The 18,944-nt window shown below is 43.9% G+C and overlaps 1 protein-coding gene across 1 annotated transcript in view; it reads right to left on the bottom strand.

Moving 5' to 3' along the window:
- LOC114427121 (latent-transforming growth factor beta-binding protein 2-like) overlaps positions 1-18,944 on the bottom strand; it is a 72,595-nt gene that overhangs the window by 33,032 nt on the left and 20,619 nt on the right. Inside the window, exons 4-8 of the mRNA XM_028394916.1 lie at positions 11,879-12,144; positions 10,808-10,981; positions 7,909-8,115; positions 6,453-6,736; positions 5,381-5,483 (exon numbers count right to left, since the gene is read on the bottom strand). Coding sequence (XP_028250717.1) covers positions 5,381-5,483; positions 6,453-6,736; positions 7,909-8,115; positions 10,808-10,981; positions 11,879-12,144 — 1,034 coding nt within the window. The remainder of the gene's footprint in view (positions 1-5,380; positions 5,484-6,452; positions 6,737-7,908; positions 8,116-10,807; positions 10,982-11,878; positions 12,145-18,944) is intronic.

Below are 18,944 nucleotides of genomic sequence, written 5' to 3' on the forward strand. Positions count from 1 at the left end.
GGATGAAGGGGGTAACGAGAAAAAAAGGGGGGAACTGTGTCAAAGCGACGCCCCGGTTCTTGTCTGCCCACCTCCTCATCTTCCTCCATACCATCTTAATCCCTGCAAGGTTTCTGAGTAATGAGCTGTTGTGGTAGGGCAGTGAGCACGTCCTCCTGCAGCGACAGGATCAGGGAAAAGTCTGACCAGAGTGACAGCACAGCGCACATGCCAAGGGAAGCCCAGTGGGGGATGTCCAGGAGTCTCAATAAAGCTTATTAGCGAGCAGAAGAAGACTTCTGCAGACTTGAGTATGAATCTGACAGACAGCTTATGTCAAATGTGTTAGAATTTCCTTGCGTTGTCTTGTGCAGCTTTATGTAAGGCTGTAAGAATGTTTCCACACACTATGTGTTTATAAAATTTTATTTGCACAAAGGATCTCATCTGTTGTGTAGCGCTTAACATTTCCTCATGTGCGCCATGGATCTAAAAATGTTACTGGAGTTCAGAAGATGTTTATTGTTCCCTTAAGGCAATTTGTTTGCAGTAAGTTCCAAAAACCAGCTGCCGAAACCCAACATACAGAAGTTGATAACATCTTGCAGTATTATGGGTTTAAAATAAATCAGTGCAGCCTAGTGTCAGAATCCGAAGCCACATCACTTGCAAATCAGGATGTCTTCTGACCCTCCACTTCATCAGTGATGACCACTTGAGCTATGTCACTTTCATTATACAAAAAGCATCCTTGGTGGATTTAATGACGTGCCAGTTCCCATGCTTGTTTCTACAATCATTTGTGTAGAAAATATAGAGCCACACAGGCAGTGGCTTGCAAGAGTGAGCTCAAGCTGCGCATCATTAGTGTCACCCTTGGTTACAAAGACTGTAGAACCAGACTTGTCTGTATCCAGTGTGGGTTCAGACAAAACCTTCCGATTGTTGTGTATTCATTTAGCCCAGTTCAACAAAAGACTTTGTCACCCCTCACTAATTTATTGTCCGTCTCCATTCAATTGTGTTGTGCATTCCACTGGCAGTGGTTCAATAATATTTGCTTAAATTCCCTGACCTGAAAGTGCAATTCAGATTCCTTGAAGCTCCTTCATTTCTGTTACTGTCCTAACAGAGATATGCATGAATCTGTGTAGTCTCCCAGATATGAAAGTAAAAGTTGCTCAGTGAAAGGCCCTGCTGGGTATTCAAATGAAAGCACAGCTTATGCAAAATTAGAGTAGGTAAAGAAAGAAAGAGGCAGGAGGCTGAGAAAGGGTTTAGAGTTTAGAGTCGGTCGGATTCCTTGGCCATACAGAAATCTTTAATTGCTAATTTTGGTATAATCACTATGTGGACCACCCGGCCTGCAGGCTGTTCTTCTAAGATCACTGAGCGGTCTGGTCCATCAATCACAGGGCTCAGAGCCCTTCACCAGCTTGCCTGGGAGGTGGTGTCAGGCTTCTTCACTAAACTGGATGGAAAAGAATGTGTAGGAGAAAAGAGGGAGGAAGGATGGATGCCATGCACAGGATGCAAACAAGTGACTATCTTCCTTTCTATTACATTGGGGGCCACTCTATAGGAAAACAAGCAAACACCAAAGCCAAGACCTCTTCAGGATCCTATCCAGCAATTTCCTTTATGACATTCCACCACAGGACTAACTGGTGCCGCAGAGAAGACCAGGAGCAGAGAGAGCGCTCTTTAATCACCATGCAAGGTTTCAGGTCTTTCGAGGCAAAGCCATCTCTTCTTGGTCTTTGAGCCAAAGCTTGATTGGAGCAAACAGCTCAAAACAGAATGTCTCCTTGGCACACGACACAGCCGCCAATCTGGCACGGTCCATATCACATGCCCTGTAAATAATGCGTCCCTGCTAGTGAAGCTAAGACTAATCAGCTTGGACACATGGGACTAATATCAACATGCTCCTGCTGATACAGACATAAACCAATATAAACGCCACAAGATACTGTATTTGCTCAATCATTAGCAGTCTTAGTTGTGTACTGTATCTTATTGCTCTAACACAACCATCACACGGCACATGTGAAGCAGCAACAAAAACACTTTGATGATTTTTCTGCCATATTACATCTTTTACTCAAAACATACTTTTCATTGTTTCCATTCCTGAAAATATGCATCTCATATCTCTGTTAGTAGTTTGACAATTTTCCTGAACGCCCTTTTTCGTGATGCTGATGGCAATGCAACCCACATCAAACACATTTAAAACAGACCCACATTCCTCTGTAATTTCCAATTCACTGTGGAATATTAACCACCTGGACTGCTTCCAAAATAAGGCAAGCTATGGTACATTCCAATTAGAAATATGCTTAACTTAGCTTGTATCCAATTAAGAAATGCATCACAAATTTCAAATCTATCTGCCTCCAACTGGGATTTATTTCTTGCAGTGGTTAGGCCAGCTCAGCCCTGATTACCCACACTGCTGCTCAGCTAATAGATTCCATAGTTCTAGTTGTGAAGGGATAAGGCTAAGTCGACATCAATGAGTCAAACGCTGTCGAAGAGATGTGACGTATCTATCTAATCATCATGAGAAGCTGCTGTGGAATTGATCCAGTGCATCTGTTTCACTGCTTCCTGGGTCTGACAGCAAAGTCCCTGCATCTCTGGTTTTTGTTGGTCATTAACAAGTGTTCATGTTTGATCAGCACTAATAGAAAAGCCAGAAGTAAAGGCTTTGGCCCCTCAGAGGATGTCAGATTAAATGTCTTGGGAATAGATGGAGGATTTGGGAGAGATGAGTTCATGTGGGGAGATCTGAAAAACATGGAGCTCTGTGGGCCCCCTCCTCTGACTCATCTGACTTTACTGATCAAAACCTCGTGAAGAATTGTGTCTTCTTTATGGCGAGGAGGAGAGAGCAGGCAACTCCCGCAGACAGAGGTGGAATGGAGGGTGGGGCAAAGACAGCATGAGGGCAGTGACATCATGGTGACCTCGATGACCCAGGGAGATAGAGTCAGAGGAAAGCCAAGGCTCCTGTGGGTGGGGTGTTTACTTAAGGCCCTGGGGACAGCTGATCTGGCTCCCTGGGAAGCCTCCCACCATCACTGACAGGGTAAGTCACGGAGAGGGAAGCTGCCCGTCAATGACAGATACAGAGACAAATGGCTTGTGAAATTCCATTAGCTGTGAAACACACAGGAGCGTCCTGGCACTGGACACACAGTGAGGGAGGGGCTGCCAATACACATATACATTCATGCCCGCATGATGGCTCACAGCACATCACTTTCAGTTGGCTTTGGGATTCTGTGATCTCTTTGCTGATAGAAAAGTAACCTTGAAGCAACCCTAAAGTTTCACAAGCAATCCACACAGGATGAAATTCCTCTCAGTATCATTCATTTTCCACAGTGTGCTGAACTGAATTGGCTCCTGATAGACTCCCCTGTTCTTCAGGACAGTAGTGACCAACTCTACATTGCCTTACTAGAGATTGCAATGATAGAGTGAACAACTCCGAGGTCCAAGCCCAGCACAGGGCCGCTTTGTTTCCCCACCTCATCCTCAGAACTGGGGGAGATGGAGCTGACTACAGCCTGTTCTGGTTGATCTGGATCTCATTACAGGCCAGGAATCCTCAGCATGTGACTTTTAAAGGCACTGGCTCCTTAAGGCCTGGGCTCCCACTGAGATGGGACGCACTGGCATTTATTCCTCCATAACGTCAGCCTTCCTTCACATACACACATACTATCTCATCCTGACTGCCACAAGACTGACATAGTCAGTAATAAATATTACCCAGCAATATACATGTAGAATATCATCAACTGGGCTATAATGCATACACTTTAACAGACCTGAGACACACCCACAATAACAGCAGCAATATATTACAAATGTAGATCCCTGTATCAAAGATTCCTGTCTGCAACAGGACCCCATAAAACTCTGGTCATACTGGCAAAAAAAAATGAAGTAGCAAGCCTTGCTTTCAGTCAACAGTGTGTTTTGTAGCCAGCTATAACCTGACCAATGGTAGCGCTGCACGCCTAAATACAAGCTGGGCTTTCATGACATCATTATCACATACTCAACAAGAGACACAGGAGGCTCTTATAAAGCAATATGACCTCTCTCCACACTGCAAGCCGACAACTGACTCATTCACCGTGAAGTAAAAATGAGCGACATCATTTTTCAAGGGCTGTTTTCTCCACACGGGCTGTATATCATTCCTGTCAAACACAGGTATACACCTAGGCAGTCACAGTGGAATGCAGCCGAAAGAAAAAGCCAAGTGTCAAAACTGAGAACAATAACATTCTGGAGGAATTCAAAGCATTTCTCTTATTAAACTTCCCTCCAAGACTTCTGGGACATAGTACATGACTTCATTTTGACTTCATTTTTTTTCTCTCCTCTTCTCTCTGCCTGTGTGTGACCCTGGCCTACAGTACGTTGCACCTCGAAACAACCACAAAAATGAGCGAACGAGGTATTCATTCCATTTCTCCCCCAAACTTCAAAGGAGTGAGCAGAGGAAAACATCTGGGAGACAAAAGAGATCACGGCACAGGCTGAGGAAGAGCGGGAATCTGGCATGCCAGGGGAGGTAGAGGGCAAAAGGGAAAAGAATGGATCGCCATCCATTATCAATGATTAAGGTCCGGTTAGACACTACACAGGGTACAGTCAATCTGACAGCCAACTGGCATCTGTAGGCATGGCTGTAATATGATTAAGAGTGCTGGGAAATATCTCAGTGATACCCATGTGACACCGTACTGTAGCTCCTTCCCATGAGGCCTAGACCAGCACAGGGATGTAGTCATGCCCTCTACATAGAGCTGTCAGAGCAAGTACGGTGTCGCCAACCACCCTGCCCGGCGGTGCACAACCACCCTGCTGCTGTTTCTCAAACCTACCGCAGCTCTGGTTGAGAAGCAGCTGAATTGTGGCTATTCATTTCCTCAAACTTTCAAGGCCACGCTGGCTCGCTCTGCCCGCAGGGTGGGTGGCACGCCTGCCAACCTCTCATCTTCATGCTAAATGTGTTTTCATTTGCTTCCTGGTTGTGGTTTTATGGAAGAGAAAAGCACAGCTTTACTTTACAATCGGGTGTATGGGTGAGTCACACAAAGGATTTTAGATGGCTAATGAAGACATCATTATTAGTCACCAGTATGAATGAGTCCTCTGATAAAAGATATTATAAACAAATACTCCATGCATAAATAACAGCTGCTTTATAAACACCTTTATATGAAGCAAGTGGAAAGTGCAAATATTCTGCTGGTTTGGGAAACAGACCAAGGATCAACATCAAACACATAAAAAAAACAACCCATATTATAAATACACTGGACACAATGCATCAGGGTGGAAAGAAATATCAACTTTAGTCAGGACAGCTCACCTGGTTTGATTGGGCACTTTTGGCACTTGTTTAATCCCCAGGAGGCACCAACACTTCCACAGCAGTCATCCTGTTTGGTTAGGCCTGGCAGAGGCTTTCCACACTGCAGCAACACACATCTGTATTAAATCTATGCAACAAGTTTTGAGAATGATGTTTGTGAATACGTGTGTGTGTGTGTGTGTGTGTGTGTGTGTGTGTGTGTGTGTGTGTGTGTGCGTGTGTGTGTGTGTGTGTGTGTGTGTGTGTGTGTGTGTGTGTGTTGGCAGGGCTGTGTCTTCATGTCTGAGTGTGTGTGTACCCATTTGCAAGGACAGAGTGAACCACACACATCTGAGAATACTTAGTAGGAGGAGGACATAAACACTAAGTCCTCTGAACAACTATGAACCTCCTGGCATGCCTCATTAAGGCACTTGGTTAATTGTGAAGGGAGATTCCTATCTAAGTCTACTTATTGGATATTTGGCTAGAAGAAATGAAACTTAAGAGAGTTTTTTCTTTGAACACTGGCATTCTGGCAGGACAAGAGGGAAAAGTGCAGTCTAAAGCTTTTTTGGTGCTCTGTTCTTTTTGACATTGTGACCAGAATATCATTATATATCAATCTCCCCATTAAGACAAAGTAGACAAAATGGGGGCTGCAGTTCAGCATGATCAAGCTAATGCTGGCAAAAACAACTACACTGTGGAATAATAGTGTTGTTGCAACTGTAAAACTAAACACTCAGTGACAGCCAAGCAAACAGATGCTGTACTGAACCTCAGATTAGCCAAGCTCACGCACTGCCCTCCCCCTCCCTTACTTTGAAACATAACTGCTGTGACATCCATACTTAATCTCAACAATGAAAAGTACTGTAAATCTGCAGCAAGTGCCACATTGTATGCATACAGACCATGAAAGGTCTATAGACGCTATAGACCACATGAGTGGGATTTCAAGCTTAACCTCTCTCCTTTGAATGCATCCTAACTCATAACATGCCTTTTGTTGGGGAACTAAAGTAAAAGCACTTTCACCTATGTGACCTAGATCACACAATAATAGTGTAAGTGTGTTTTATGATACCTGTCCATCCACTGTTTCCTGAAAGCATCTTCCAACTTGTCCGTTCTGATGGATGTGTGTCCTGGCATGATGGTGGCCATTCCCATTGGTGTGAGGGTGTCTGCTGCTGTGTTCACTGGTGTGGTCGTGTCCATTCCCAGGCTGGGAGCGCTGTTGGACAGAGTGGGCCCCCTCTGTGGTGGCAGGTCTCTGCCCAGGCTGGACTCGAGCAACTTGGTGGACATGGACTTCGGCCTCTGGAGGGTGCTGGATGTGGACATTCACCAAAGACGGGTGGAGAGACGCTGCAGAAGAAGAGATCTGGAGTCTATACAGTATCATGGGTAGTTTATAGATTCAATTATCTAAGTGGAAGCATCCACAGCCAAAAGATAAAAGCTCTGTAAACATAATGCAGTTTTTAAGACATCAGCTAACATCTTACTCAAACCTCTTCAACAAACACTTGCTTCATTCCTGAGTTTCGAGAGTATTATGGGAATTCCCAGCTGTGAATACACTATGAAGATACTACAGTGCACAACAACAACAACAGCACAAAGACTTGGTTTGGGTTTTCTGGTTTAAATCAAATCATCTTAAAGACCAAAAACAGATTTGCTTAAGAGTTGAGAAGATGTTGCAATGTGGAGAATGAGCTCTTTTGTCCTTCTGACAGAGGGGAAGCATCTATCTTCGGGGAGTGCCAGGGTTTTTTTCCCAGAATCCTGACCCACTCTCATAAATCATGGACTCACAGACAGATGAAGGAAACAGCACAGTGCTTATCAAGAGTGAAAAAGAGACTGTCAATACACAAAGCTTAGAGACAGGACAGGTCTTTTCTCTGCTGTGTCACAACACAGACATTGGACTCTGATAAATTATCATTATTCATTGTTATTTATTTCCAAATAGAGGATGGAATATTTCTGGGGCTAATTTAAATTAACTTAGACAGACCTTCTGCTTCTACTTACTGTTCAACAAAGTGAGATACAGAGCAAGACACGAGGAGGAACTAAAAACTGTGCCACTGAGCTTTTTTTTTTTTTTTTTTAGATTTATATAATTTCATGATGCTCCCCTGCCCTGTTTCTAAACTCCACTTCTGTTTGACAAAAAGCAGCATTGTACAAACATTATAAGAACTTCCAGTGAGTCATCCATTAGTTAATCTGCTCAAAATAGAGTCTGACCTCCACAGCTGGGCCACAAAGGCAGAACACCACACAGTAAACAATGTTGAAAATCACAGGCCAGACTTTAGTTTAAAAAAGAAAAGAAAGAAAATCAAGTGTAGCAAAACTCATGCCAGCAGAAAAGCTGAAAACAACGGAGCAAATATTTTGTCTAATCTAAGTGCGAGCACTCTTGATAGTGTTAATGTCTGAAGGGAGAAAGTGCCAGAAATCATCAAAATGATAAATAAATGTGTTGCACTTGCCCCAGTTTGACCCCTCTTGTTGGAGGTTACCTTGTTGATTGGACAGCGGTAGAGTGTACATGGAGTGAGATGGGGATTTTGGTCCTTGGTGGCTGGCATCCTTGTGGCTTTGAGGGGTGGGTCTGGCAGGAGGCAGTGCTGGCAGGTGGCAAAACTTCCCTGTTGAATTTGATGGACACCAGCACAGGTTCCTGCCAATGCACCGGCCTCCATTCAGGCAGGGGATCTGACAGAAGACTGCAGAGACGAAAAAGAAGAGAGGTGGGTGTGTCAGAGGTAAAAAGTGAGAGATTCCTTTGGATATACAACACACCACATTTAATTGTATAGCATCATGCATCCTCACACACAAGGTCTGGTAATAAGAAACAGAAGGAGTAGTCCTAATAGGAAGGGCATGTGCTAAGGCTTCCTGTAGATGGGCTCTGTTTGCAAACGATTAGCAATGGTCATGTCTGTTCTCTGCTTTGGCATTACCAGACACCTCATTCCATATGACATAAAATTTCAACTTTGTGACAGAGCCATGGTACTGCTCCTCAGCTGCACCACCTTCTCTGGCACGAGTTGTCTCATGCCAGTAATTGTATCCTCCTTTGTGGTGCAGTGATTCATCCTGCAATATTTTGGAAAACATAACAAGTGCATGGATATCTGTATGAACGCTGGCAGGAGGCGGAAAAAATATGGGAATTTCCCAAACTATCAAATCTTGTACAAAATTTCAAAGGAGGTAACTGGCTCTGAGCCGTTTGAGAAAATTGAATTTCAAAACGTGCTCTGTCTTAAATTTGATTTATAGTTTGCAATTTACCATGGAGAGAATAGAGGGAAAGGCCAGCAGTGGCCAGATGGTGTTTGACAGTGCGGCTTTCGCAGCCCTTTCATTGGCCTTATCTTTTGGCGTAAAGGATCGGTGCCAGCCCAGCACCCTACATACCTGAGCCCGTTCCCATCTACAGATTCATGCTGACCTCTTCTAACTCAAAACATCAAAGACTATCAAAAAAATTATCCAACCATGACGATAAAGCACTATTATGAGCCAATGAACTTTTGGGGACTAGCTGTGGAAATATGCTGGGAGCTGCATCCTCAGAGTCTCATTGACACAGACAGTAAAACACTAACAGGCTGCTAACAAGGAACAGAGAGACGCTGGACAGTCTCGATGGCATGTAGGGAATGAGCTCCCTGTCACCTAGCATCAACAACAGTGAGACCAGAGGAGAAATACAGAAAGAGATGGAATCAGAATAGATAGGGAATGAAAGGGATTAGCAGAGGATGATGTTAACAGAACAGATTGAAAGCAGAAAACAGACAGGAATGGAGAGAAGGAGGGGAAAAAAAGATTTGGAGAGAGAGGTCTAACATTGGTGTCCAGACACACAGGAAGGCCTCCTGTGATTTGACATGCGGGCTAAATTATCAGCTGAAGGGGGCTATTAAAACCTCTCAATGTGGGCTGTATGTCTGCACTGGTCTGCGTCAGACCAGTCCCACCCCAGCACGGGGTAGGAACTATTCTTAGACGCCGCACTACCGACTCTGCACACCGTGCAGCCTGTCTGCCAATCTGTCTGTCCATTTAACAACCAAGTAGACACGCAAGCACACTTCTCACTCAATAAACAGACTTCTACTTAATCTAATATCAGGCTTTAAAGTAAGCGTTGTACACAGAGTGTGTATCAAGAGAGCCTGTTATAATTATCCAGCCAGATTTTACTGCAACATAACAACAGCATGAGACAACTGTTTGCTGTCCACTTGACATTCCTGGACGAACACGCACACCCAACCATAACAGGATGCAAGCTTACATGGTAAGCAATCTCTTTTTAACATGCTCTTTAACACATGCTTTTACATAATGAAGGGAGATTTCTCCAGAAAAAAAGTGGGGCATAAAAACAAGCCGCTGAGGAAGAAGTGGAGGTGCCAGGAATGTAATCTTGTGGGAGGCCTCTGCCAGGACGCTGAAGTGTTTGGAATATCTACACAACGTTCCAAAAACCCATTAATGGGCACATAAATCTGTAACATCAACCTGTTTATATATTCATAAGTCAGCTAGGTCGTCCCTGAAGAGCCTAGTGTATTTGTGTTGCGTGTTTATATGTCTGTTTGAGTTTGTGTTTGTGTAGCAGCAGAGGAATTATATAGATGTGTGTGGTATGTGGACCCTTCACCTCTAATCCATAAGTATGAATTAGTGTGAGTCTTAGCTAGACCTGTAAAACTGATGAGAAAACTAAGAAACATGCAGGGGTACGACCCCCCCCATGGCATTGGCCACCCCCTCCCTTCCCATGGACACTCCTGTGTGAATTTGGAGCAAAGCCCCCTGGATAAATGGCAGGTTTAATGTAATCCCTATAAAATCCTGTTCATGCTGCTACTCTTTCTCTCCTTCTCTTTCTGCTCTTTCATTTGTTCCTTCTCTCCCAGGGAGCATGTTAAATGGTTAACGGCGGGGCCAACTGCGAGGTGTAAACCGCAAAGAGATGGGGCTAAGTGTTGGGAGCGTGGGACCACCAGCTCCACGTGTGTGTGTACGAGGGGAGATTAGCCCCCTTTTACAGACCCCGCTTTTAATCTGTTCTACCCCCGTCCTTTCTGCTTTCCCTGTCTCTCTTTCGCTTTGACAGTGAGAGTTTTGAGCATAGCTCTCAGCTTTAATCTACACCACTCTGCCTCCTCTCGGAGCTTGGCATTCAGAGCAGACAGCATGCCACCAGGAACCCATTTTGTCAAGCTCACCCCATAAAAAAGAAGACTGGGGACACAGAGAAAGTTTGTGAGAATCAGAAAGTAAGCAAAGGAGACACTAAGGAGACAGACAAATTAAGGGATAAGAGGAAAAATAAGCAGACAAGAAACAACAGCCGTAATGATATTCAAAGGCCCTGGAATCCACACTCACAGAGTCGGAAGCCTTGGTTCTTTGGCTGCTGCTGATGAGAGTTCTCGCTGTAGACCGTAGTGATGTCTCCCTTCTCGCAGCTGTTGTAGCAGCGCCCACCGCTGCACACCCTGTGGCAAACCATAGGTGTGAAGACAATCTTAATGCGGTCCAGGTTGGAGGTGAGGTTGGCCCCTGGAAGACACACACACACCTGTTTGAGCAGGATCAGCAGCAGAGACAGGCTGGAAGCGAGCTGCATCTTTCCTCCTTCAGCCTCACTGTGACACACTCCCCGTCTGGGCAAAGGGAGCTTTATAAGCGTGCGAGGGTGTGTGCTGACGGTGGGCCAGTGGCACGCTGCAGCTGAACGAGAGATGTGCCACAGGCCAGCAAATAGAAAAAGAGAATACCATTAGGTATCGGGCGAGCTTCCAAGCCCTTTATCTTCGGGAGAAGGTGTTTTGGATGTTTGTATGTGTGAAGGAGACAAAGAGACTGTAAGTGCAAGTGAACATTGTGTAATGCTGGGAAGCTGTTCAACAGCCGTTGCCCTGGTACAGAGCTAAAACACAAGAGAAGCTGCAACAGCAGACAGCTGTGTGTGTTGGATAATGCACCAGAGGAAAAAAACGAGGTGGTGAAAGGGGAATAAAAATTAGGACAGACAAGTTCATATTTCTTTTTGTTATGGGTAAAGGTGCCAGCATTCAGTTCCTGTCATGTCAGAGGTGACAGTGTAGATTCCTAAAACATGGAGCTGAGCAAACACGTGCCCACACAGTGAACACAGCTTTGATATGAAATGTCTGACTGTGTGATGCAGACCACAGAGTGGGTGGGAGGTGGGTGGGCAGTGGGAGAAGGGAAGTGCAGCCTGGGATGCTGCCAGTGTTTTTTTTTTTCCTCTTCTGGCTGATGTTCTCTGTTAACAATGACACCACAAGATTTGTATGCATGTATTGAAGCCGCGGTGCATCATACCAAGACGGGCTGTGTTTGTTTTGACGTGGCCAGGGAGAGTGGAAATATTAAGTACAAATGTAAAATGAGAACAGACAGTTTTATTTCACCGTGCGTTTTTCTTCTTACCTGCTGGTAATAATGCATTGTTGAACTGCCCGTTCAGTTGGCTTTCACTTGTAGACCTGTGAGTGTTGGAGAAGTGCGTGTTGCTCTGCCCATTTCTGTTCCCCTGCCAGTTCCTGTGCTCACTGCCGTGGCCATTAGCATAGCCATTTCCATTGGGTAGAGCGTTAGAGGTTATGGGCCCGGAGGATGATGGATAACGTTTAACAGTGCGGGAGGTCCCAGTCTGCTGAGAGGAGGAGTCAGGGGGTCCCCGTCTCACTTGGGTCCTGTCAATCACATCATCACAAGACCACATATATCCTCAGAGAAACGTTGCACACATATTTCTATAAACCCACACGGATACACCCATCAACAATATACATGCATCACCATGAAATCCATTTAAGTGTGGAACAGAAAATAATATTCCTGAGAGACGCACATGCTGTCTAGGTCATAGCTTTGCTTAATTGATTTTATAGATGCAACTAAATCATTTAATTAAATTAATAATATAATGTCATTCTTTAAGCACACAGGGTTTCTCAACTAACATATGCCGTTAAGTCACCCTAACTAATTCATTAAAGATTATTCACCACTGATTAACAAAACTTCATCAACCAAACAAAGGGAATAAGAAATGCTTGTCCAAGTTTGTGTGTGTGTGGCTGGGATCAGGAAAGCGTGTGATTAAACACATTAGATCTTTCCATCATGACTACAAAACCTTTCCATCACCCATTGTGTCTGCTTGACTAGATTAAGAACTCCTTGTTTTGTCTGACTGTGGCCAACCAGGGAGCAACATCCTGAACGTTGCACTGCACTGGAGGAAGTATTAAAACTAGGGTCGGCGAACAAAGCTCTGCCAAGGCTGCGAGGGGGGCACGCTTTTTTTTCCCGGTGAGCATTTCATTTGGGTCAATTACTGAACCTGTGTTGTGCGACCTGGAAGCTGAGCTCATGTGAGTGACCTGGAGTAGGCGCGTGCCTCTCAGACAGACAGGCAGGCAGGCAGGCAAGCAGACAGGCCTACCTGGGCTCTGGGGGTCTAAGATTGATTGGGGAATGCTGGGACTCAGCCCTGTAAAAAACATCTGGATCCCACTGATCTGCCCTGACAGACAGTCAGCAGAGCAAGACAAAGATGAACCATGCCGGTTAGATCAGAAGAATTCTTCTACAAAACACACCTGTGTCCCTGTAAGATAATCGAGGCTGTAATCAAACCCCAAATGAGGATATAAACCATGCATTAACATTCATTACATGTGGTTTAAGCCACACATCATGTATTTACACGCTGAATCGCCTCACAGACACACAACAATCATGCAGATAAACACGTGTGCCTGCAACACAAAAAATGCATGTGTCCACACAAAAGCACACACACACCCTGGCCCAGCTGTGCTAGATGCAGTACAAGCCTCTGCATGTGTCTTTATTAGCAGAGTACAAACTGCATTCCTGCTGCCAATGGGAACAGGACACTAAATGAGAAGCGGAAAGAGAGACAAACATTTGATAATGGTCTCTCACGTCATCCTTCTTCAAGAGACAGCAGGCAGCACCTATAGCAGACAGCTGCTGACCCAGATGCTGAATCTCCAGGGTGGGACCTAAGGGATAGGATGTGACACAAGGAAGCAAGAGGCGCTAGTGTCACATGACAGACAGGAGGTGACAAACCCAGTTACACCTATCACTCTGAATTGTGATTGGGTTTTTCCATCGTTAGCAGTGACACCTGGCCTGTAAGCATCCTGCTCACTTCCCAGGCTTGGCCAGATGTTGCTCTTTCTGCCTCTCTTGCTTTCAATGGCAAAGTGACTTCCTCGCAGCATGAGCTCACCACTGCCCTCTCTGCCTGCAGATCAGGGGGCACAAAGGGGAAGCACGACTTGTTCTGCACGTTTGATGTCATCATTAGAAACTTCAAGGCCCCTGTGGCCGGAGGAGGAACCATTTCCCCCACCTTGTTCTGGGTGACTTAAAAGCAATTTTAAAGACCACTGCCAAGATTACATAGAACATGGACTGACGAGACACATGGAAAAATGTTTTGGGTATCAAGTGATGGCCATACAGTTTTAATTAAATCACTGATGCTACAGATAGGAGAGTTGCTGAATGAGCATATGGTGCAAAGAATGAAGTAAATAAAAATGCTCTCCGCATTATCACAGGTCACACAAAGCTCATGTACACATTGTAACTTGATTAAACTGAGTGAAAATTGTTTTGTCCTTGACAGTGAAATTTTTTTACCTTAAAGAAGCAGTTTGTATAAATGTGAAAAAAGGTAATGTTGTAATGTTACTCAGCCATTGGCATCATGCAACAGTGAGGAAAGCTTCAACTTTTTTATACTTAAAATGTATACCTAAAACACCATCCCTGTTCTCATCCATCTTTCAGTCAGTTTTTATGCATCAGTTCCAGCTTTGCAGCACATGTTTACAGGTCAGAAGTCCCTTGGACCGATATCATCTAAGTTGTAAGAAAACCAATCAAGTCATGAAGGGTTAATTAGATGAGACATTCAGTATGCCTGCATGCCCTCCCTATGCCCATGTGCCAACATGCAAACAACACTAGCAGGTGTGGGTAGGCTTATAACCTCCACCATTACATGAATAAATAAGATACTGGATTTCTGGCATGCCTCTCACCCTAATCCATTCTAAAGCACCATTTCAGCACTTTAACATGAAGACATAATTTTATAATAAATCAGCCGAGTCTCCAAAATAAGCAGGTATGAATAATTTACAAGGAAAAAGCTTCGGCTTAGTACATGACATGTTATTTCATCTTCAGAACATATGCTCAATAATTATATTCTAAGAGAAACAATACGTTTTGATAAATCTCAGTCCAAACACTTGATCAAAGCATCACTTCATCTGATAGCAAACAAGACATAAAGTCACTGGCACTGTCCATTTTCACTTATTATCATTCATTTCTCATGTATGGAAAGCAATTAGAACTGCACCTCATCACATCTGAGGAAATTACAAATCACACTGATGGCCAAGAATCCACACTGTTCATGGAACAACACTGCACAGCTTCCAGCGCTCTGCAGAAGTATTACTTGGCACTGGGCTGATACGCATCTTTGAACCCATCACAGCATTACAACATGTGAATATTAGTTCTCATGGAGGCATGACAGGCAGCGGGAATGGCAGTTCCAGCCTCGCCTCTTGACCCAGATGAGTTGGAGAGGAGGAGCTTTTGGAGCACAAACAGCACACAGTCAGTCAAGCACAGTGAAAACACAAGCCAGTATCCAGAACTGGAGGACGGTCAAACCAGCTACAAGCTTTCTGAACTCTGAAAAACTTGTGCTGTTGCTGATGTTGTTAACAGAACCCAGTGAATCGCACTGCCAACCAAAATGCTAGGTGCACTTTGAAGTTTTCATGTTCTGATGAGTTGGGACGAATTCAGTTAGGTGGCTTTGATTAAGTGCCAGGAAGCCCTTAGTGGGGGCTCAGAAAACACTACTTTCAATCACACAGTGGTCACTGTGTTGTTTCTCTATGTTGACCACTGAAAAAAAGTGCCTCTTAGACAGACAGAGAGGTTTTGGATTTATCTAATGATCCTGCTCACCCCAAACATTCAGTCACACACACACACATGCAATGACCCAGATCCTTAGGAACTGTTTACACCTTAAACCATCTCTGTAGCCTACTTTGTATGACGAGGGCAGCTCAGTGTTTATGTGAAGCCCTGCGTGGTAACGTATGGCCCACAGCTGATTCATTCACTTACAGTTCTGTTATCCTCTGCTCTCTATAAATCTCCATGTGAAATAAAGCATACTTGTCAGTTAATGTATTTCAGGTGGAGGACCTTTGTGAGCTCAGGATGCCAAGTAGGCTGGAAAAGAAGGTCAGGGCTGTGATTAAATGGTTTTTCACAAGCCCTTTCAGCACTTGAAGCTCAGCACAAGTCCACCTTGGCAAAGCTCATTTTTCATTTTGATTTGTTTGAGAATACCAAAGTCCAAACCTAGACATAATGGCTCAGATTGTTGGCTTATAGCAGCTAATGCAGAAAATAGACTGATATGAAGAGCTTGTCTGGTTGTTGGATAGAGCCATTTGGCATTGAACTGACTGTCTAAACAAGACAATCTGACAGCAGGCAGGCAGAAGTGTCTGGCATGAGGGTCCCAGTCTGGGTCACACTGCACAGCTCGATAGCTCCCAGCCTTGTCACTTTGTCGCTTTAGAGTATTCTGGGTGTTGGACTGGACATGACCTCTGGAGTGATGAGTGGCAGACCCCTGGAACCATCAAGGTTTACAACCAATCAACACAAGAGTCCTTCCATTCTGCTAAGGAAAAGCGAGTCATTATTCTTTTTATTTATACAAAATGTTTAATAGTTCCATTTACCTCTTTCCAACACAGAGCATCGGCCAAAACCCTTATTGCATAAGAACTGCACATAATTAGGGCAATTTGAAGGCTACTTGGTAAATGGGAAAATAAATGATGTTCATCAAAGACTGAGAGTAAATCAAAGTTTACACGCATTCATCTCATTCAGAGGAAGCGTTAAACACTGCTCATTTCAAAGGCTGTGCTTCCACATCAACAGTCCGACCAGAGGGAACAGCAGAAATCCAAAAAATTATGCAAACAGCAGCTGAAACAATGAAAACTTTGTACTGCTCAACCACTGCAAACACTGCTGGCAACAAAGAAAAGAGAAGATTTATGAGTGTATTTGGGACACGCACTTTTTGCAGTCAGAGAGGGAGCACTGTGGCCTATACAGAGAACTTTGTGAGGGGTACAAACAAAGTTTGGGATACAACAAGGCACAGTGGTCCAAAGCCTTTAACGTATTTCCTACCAAGTCACTAAGCAATGATTAAGAGATTCAGATGGTTTGTCATGAAAGAGTATGCAAAAACCACACTTTGAAACAGAGAGGTAAACTTCAAATCTTAGATTTGAAAATGTCAAGAATCAAGACACATATCAAGAGAGATGCTTCTCAGCTCTACAACAGATGGTGCTCCAGATTTCACAGACAAAAGCTTGCAGACATGGAAGGAGAGTGCAGACTGTTAAAACTACTCCCGGGAGGTGTTATTCGAGAACATTAGCAAGGGCATTCACACTTGACTCTTGTTCGTGTTTTGCTATTCAAAGCCCAGCAGTGTTATGAATCTCTGTGACGTCCAAGACAACTGCAGCGCAGCAAGGAAAAGAGAAAATATTCCAGATTAGGAGTAAAGATACAGCAGGCTGACAAGGATTGTTGTTGCCGAGTATGACATGTTTGATACAGGATATAATTAGCTCCAATATCTGATAAGAAATAATTACTAATTGGACATTTAAAGTCAAATTGTATGTTTTCATCTCTCAGGGCCTGCAGGAAAACAGGAAGAAACTTTGATTCACATTTTGTTGTTTTTATAGCCTCAGAGTGTTTTAGGAGGTAAAAGAAGTTAAGTGTGAGGAGCAACAACATTAATCCTTTCTTACCCACCCAGTGGATGCACCAAACCATCTGTACCACCAGTGGTCAAACCCCACTGTGGTCACGCATCTCATTCCTAAGGCTTTATGCACAACGTCCTCACCCACTCATCATTCACCACTGAGGTCCTTGTGTGTTTCTTTCAATAAAACCCTGAGGTCTGATCCTTAGCATGCACCAATAAATATAATATCCAACCCCAAAGGCCCATTCTTTTTATTGTTGTTGTGTGTTCCTCATAGCAACAAGGTCATGCAATGGCATGGTGGTAAAGTTTGTATTCATTGAAAATTCAAAAATAACTCAACAGCAGCCTCTGTCACATTAAGGTCTTCCCCTAAATTACAGCCTTTTGTGGATGTTTAATCTCTGGTAGTGAATGTTTTAACTTCCAGAGTCTTGGCTTTTCTCACAGTTTGTTTTGAAAGATCATCATGAGGCTTGCACACATTGTTAAAACTCACTGACGAAGTCCTCATGTTGATTTAAAGAAAAAGCTGAGAACCTTTACACTCTGTTAAAAGGAAACACCACCTGCCAACACCTGTAAGGCTCACTAACTGATAATGTGTTTAATGTGTACAAAACAAAAAACATACTGGGTGGTTGGAGAGGGCCTATTGCTGCCAAATGAAGCAACAAGGGTGGTATAAGTCATCTGATTTCACTCTTGCCGATAAACATGTTTCTTATCAGGGATATTATGTGCATGCTTTAGTGCCGGATACGTTTATGCAATAAAATTTAGCCATGTCCAGCAGATACATTTGAAGCTAAGGCCATAAATGTGGCCCAGGTGAGGCCATATTAAACTTGCTATTGAGATATGTTAATGAAAACGGGCCACTCTGATCGTCTTGAGGTAACACAAGCAAGGCTCACAGTGATATTGCGGTGTGACCACTAAGCACCAAATTCTAGTCAAATTAACCTTGATATCAGGTGAATGTTTTTGCCAAAGGTGAACAAATACTGTGAAGGAATTCCTGTGATATTGCATTTTTGGAAAAACACACTGATGGACAACCTGGAAACTTAATGCGTGGAGGTATTTGCTGCAGATGTAAACACACGACACTAATCTAATACAAACTGATGAAATTTTGACTGAGTGCTCCTTAGAAATCTAATTTAACTTTGCCAGTGGTCCATGTGTCCCAAAGTAGGGATAAAAGAATAACACCTAGACACAGAAACATGTGCACTGCTTAACGATAAGCTCCTCTCTACTGAAACAACTTTTTCTGGTATTCGTGGTCACATAAGGCCAAACATCAGTGAGCAATTAAAGCCCAGTCTTTCTTTGATAACATCTCTAGTCATTATGACTTGGATAATTGTGGGTCCTGGCAGAATATTTCCCCTTGTGAAAATCTGGGTGTGTCTGTGGGCTTATCGCACCAGCCACAGAGGCTGGATTAAATCATGTTCTCTCTGTCTGGACGGCCTTCCAGGAATCCCGCTAGTAGCAGCCAGAGCCTGGGTGAAATAAATTACAGCGGGGTTGGATTGATTCAGAAAGCTTTTTTTTTTTAATCCCCAGGGGATGAGGCTCATATTA

The sequence above is a fragment of the Parambassis ranga genome, chromosome 22, assembly GCF_900634625.1.
Source record: "Parambassis ranga chromosome 22, fParRan2.1, whole genome shotgun sequence".
Taxonomy (NCBI): Eukaryota; Metazoa; Chordata; class Actinopteri; family Ambassidae; genus Parambassis; species Parambassis ranga.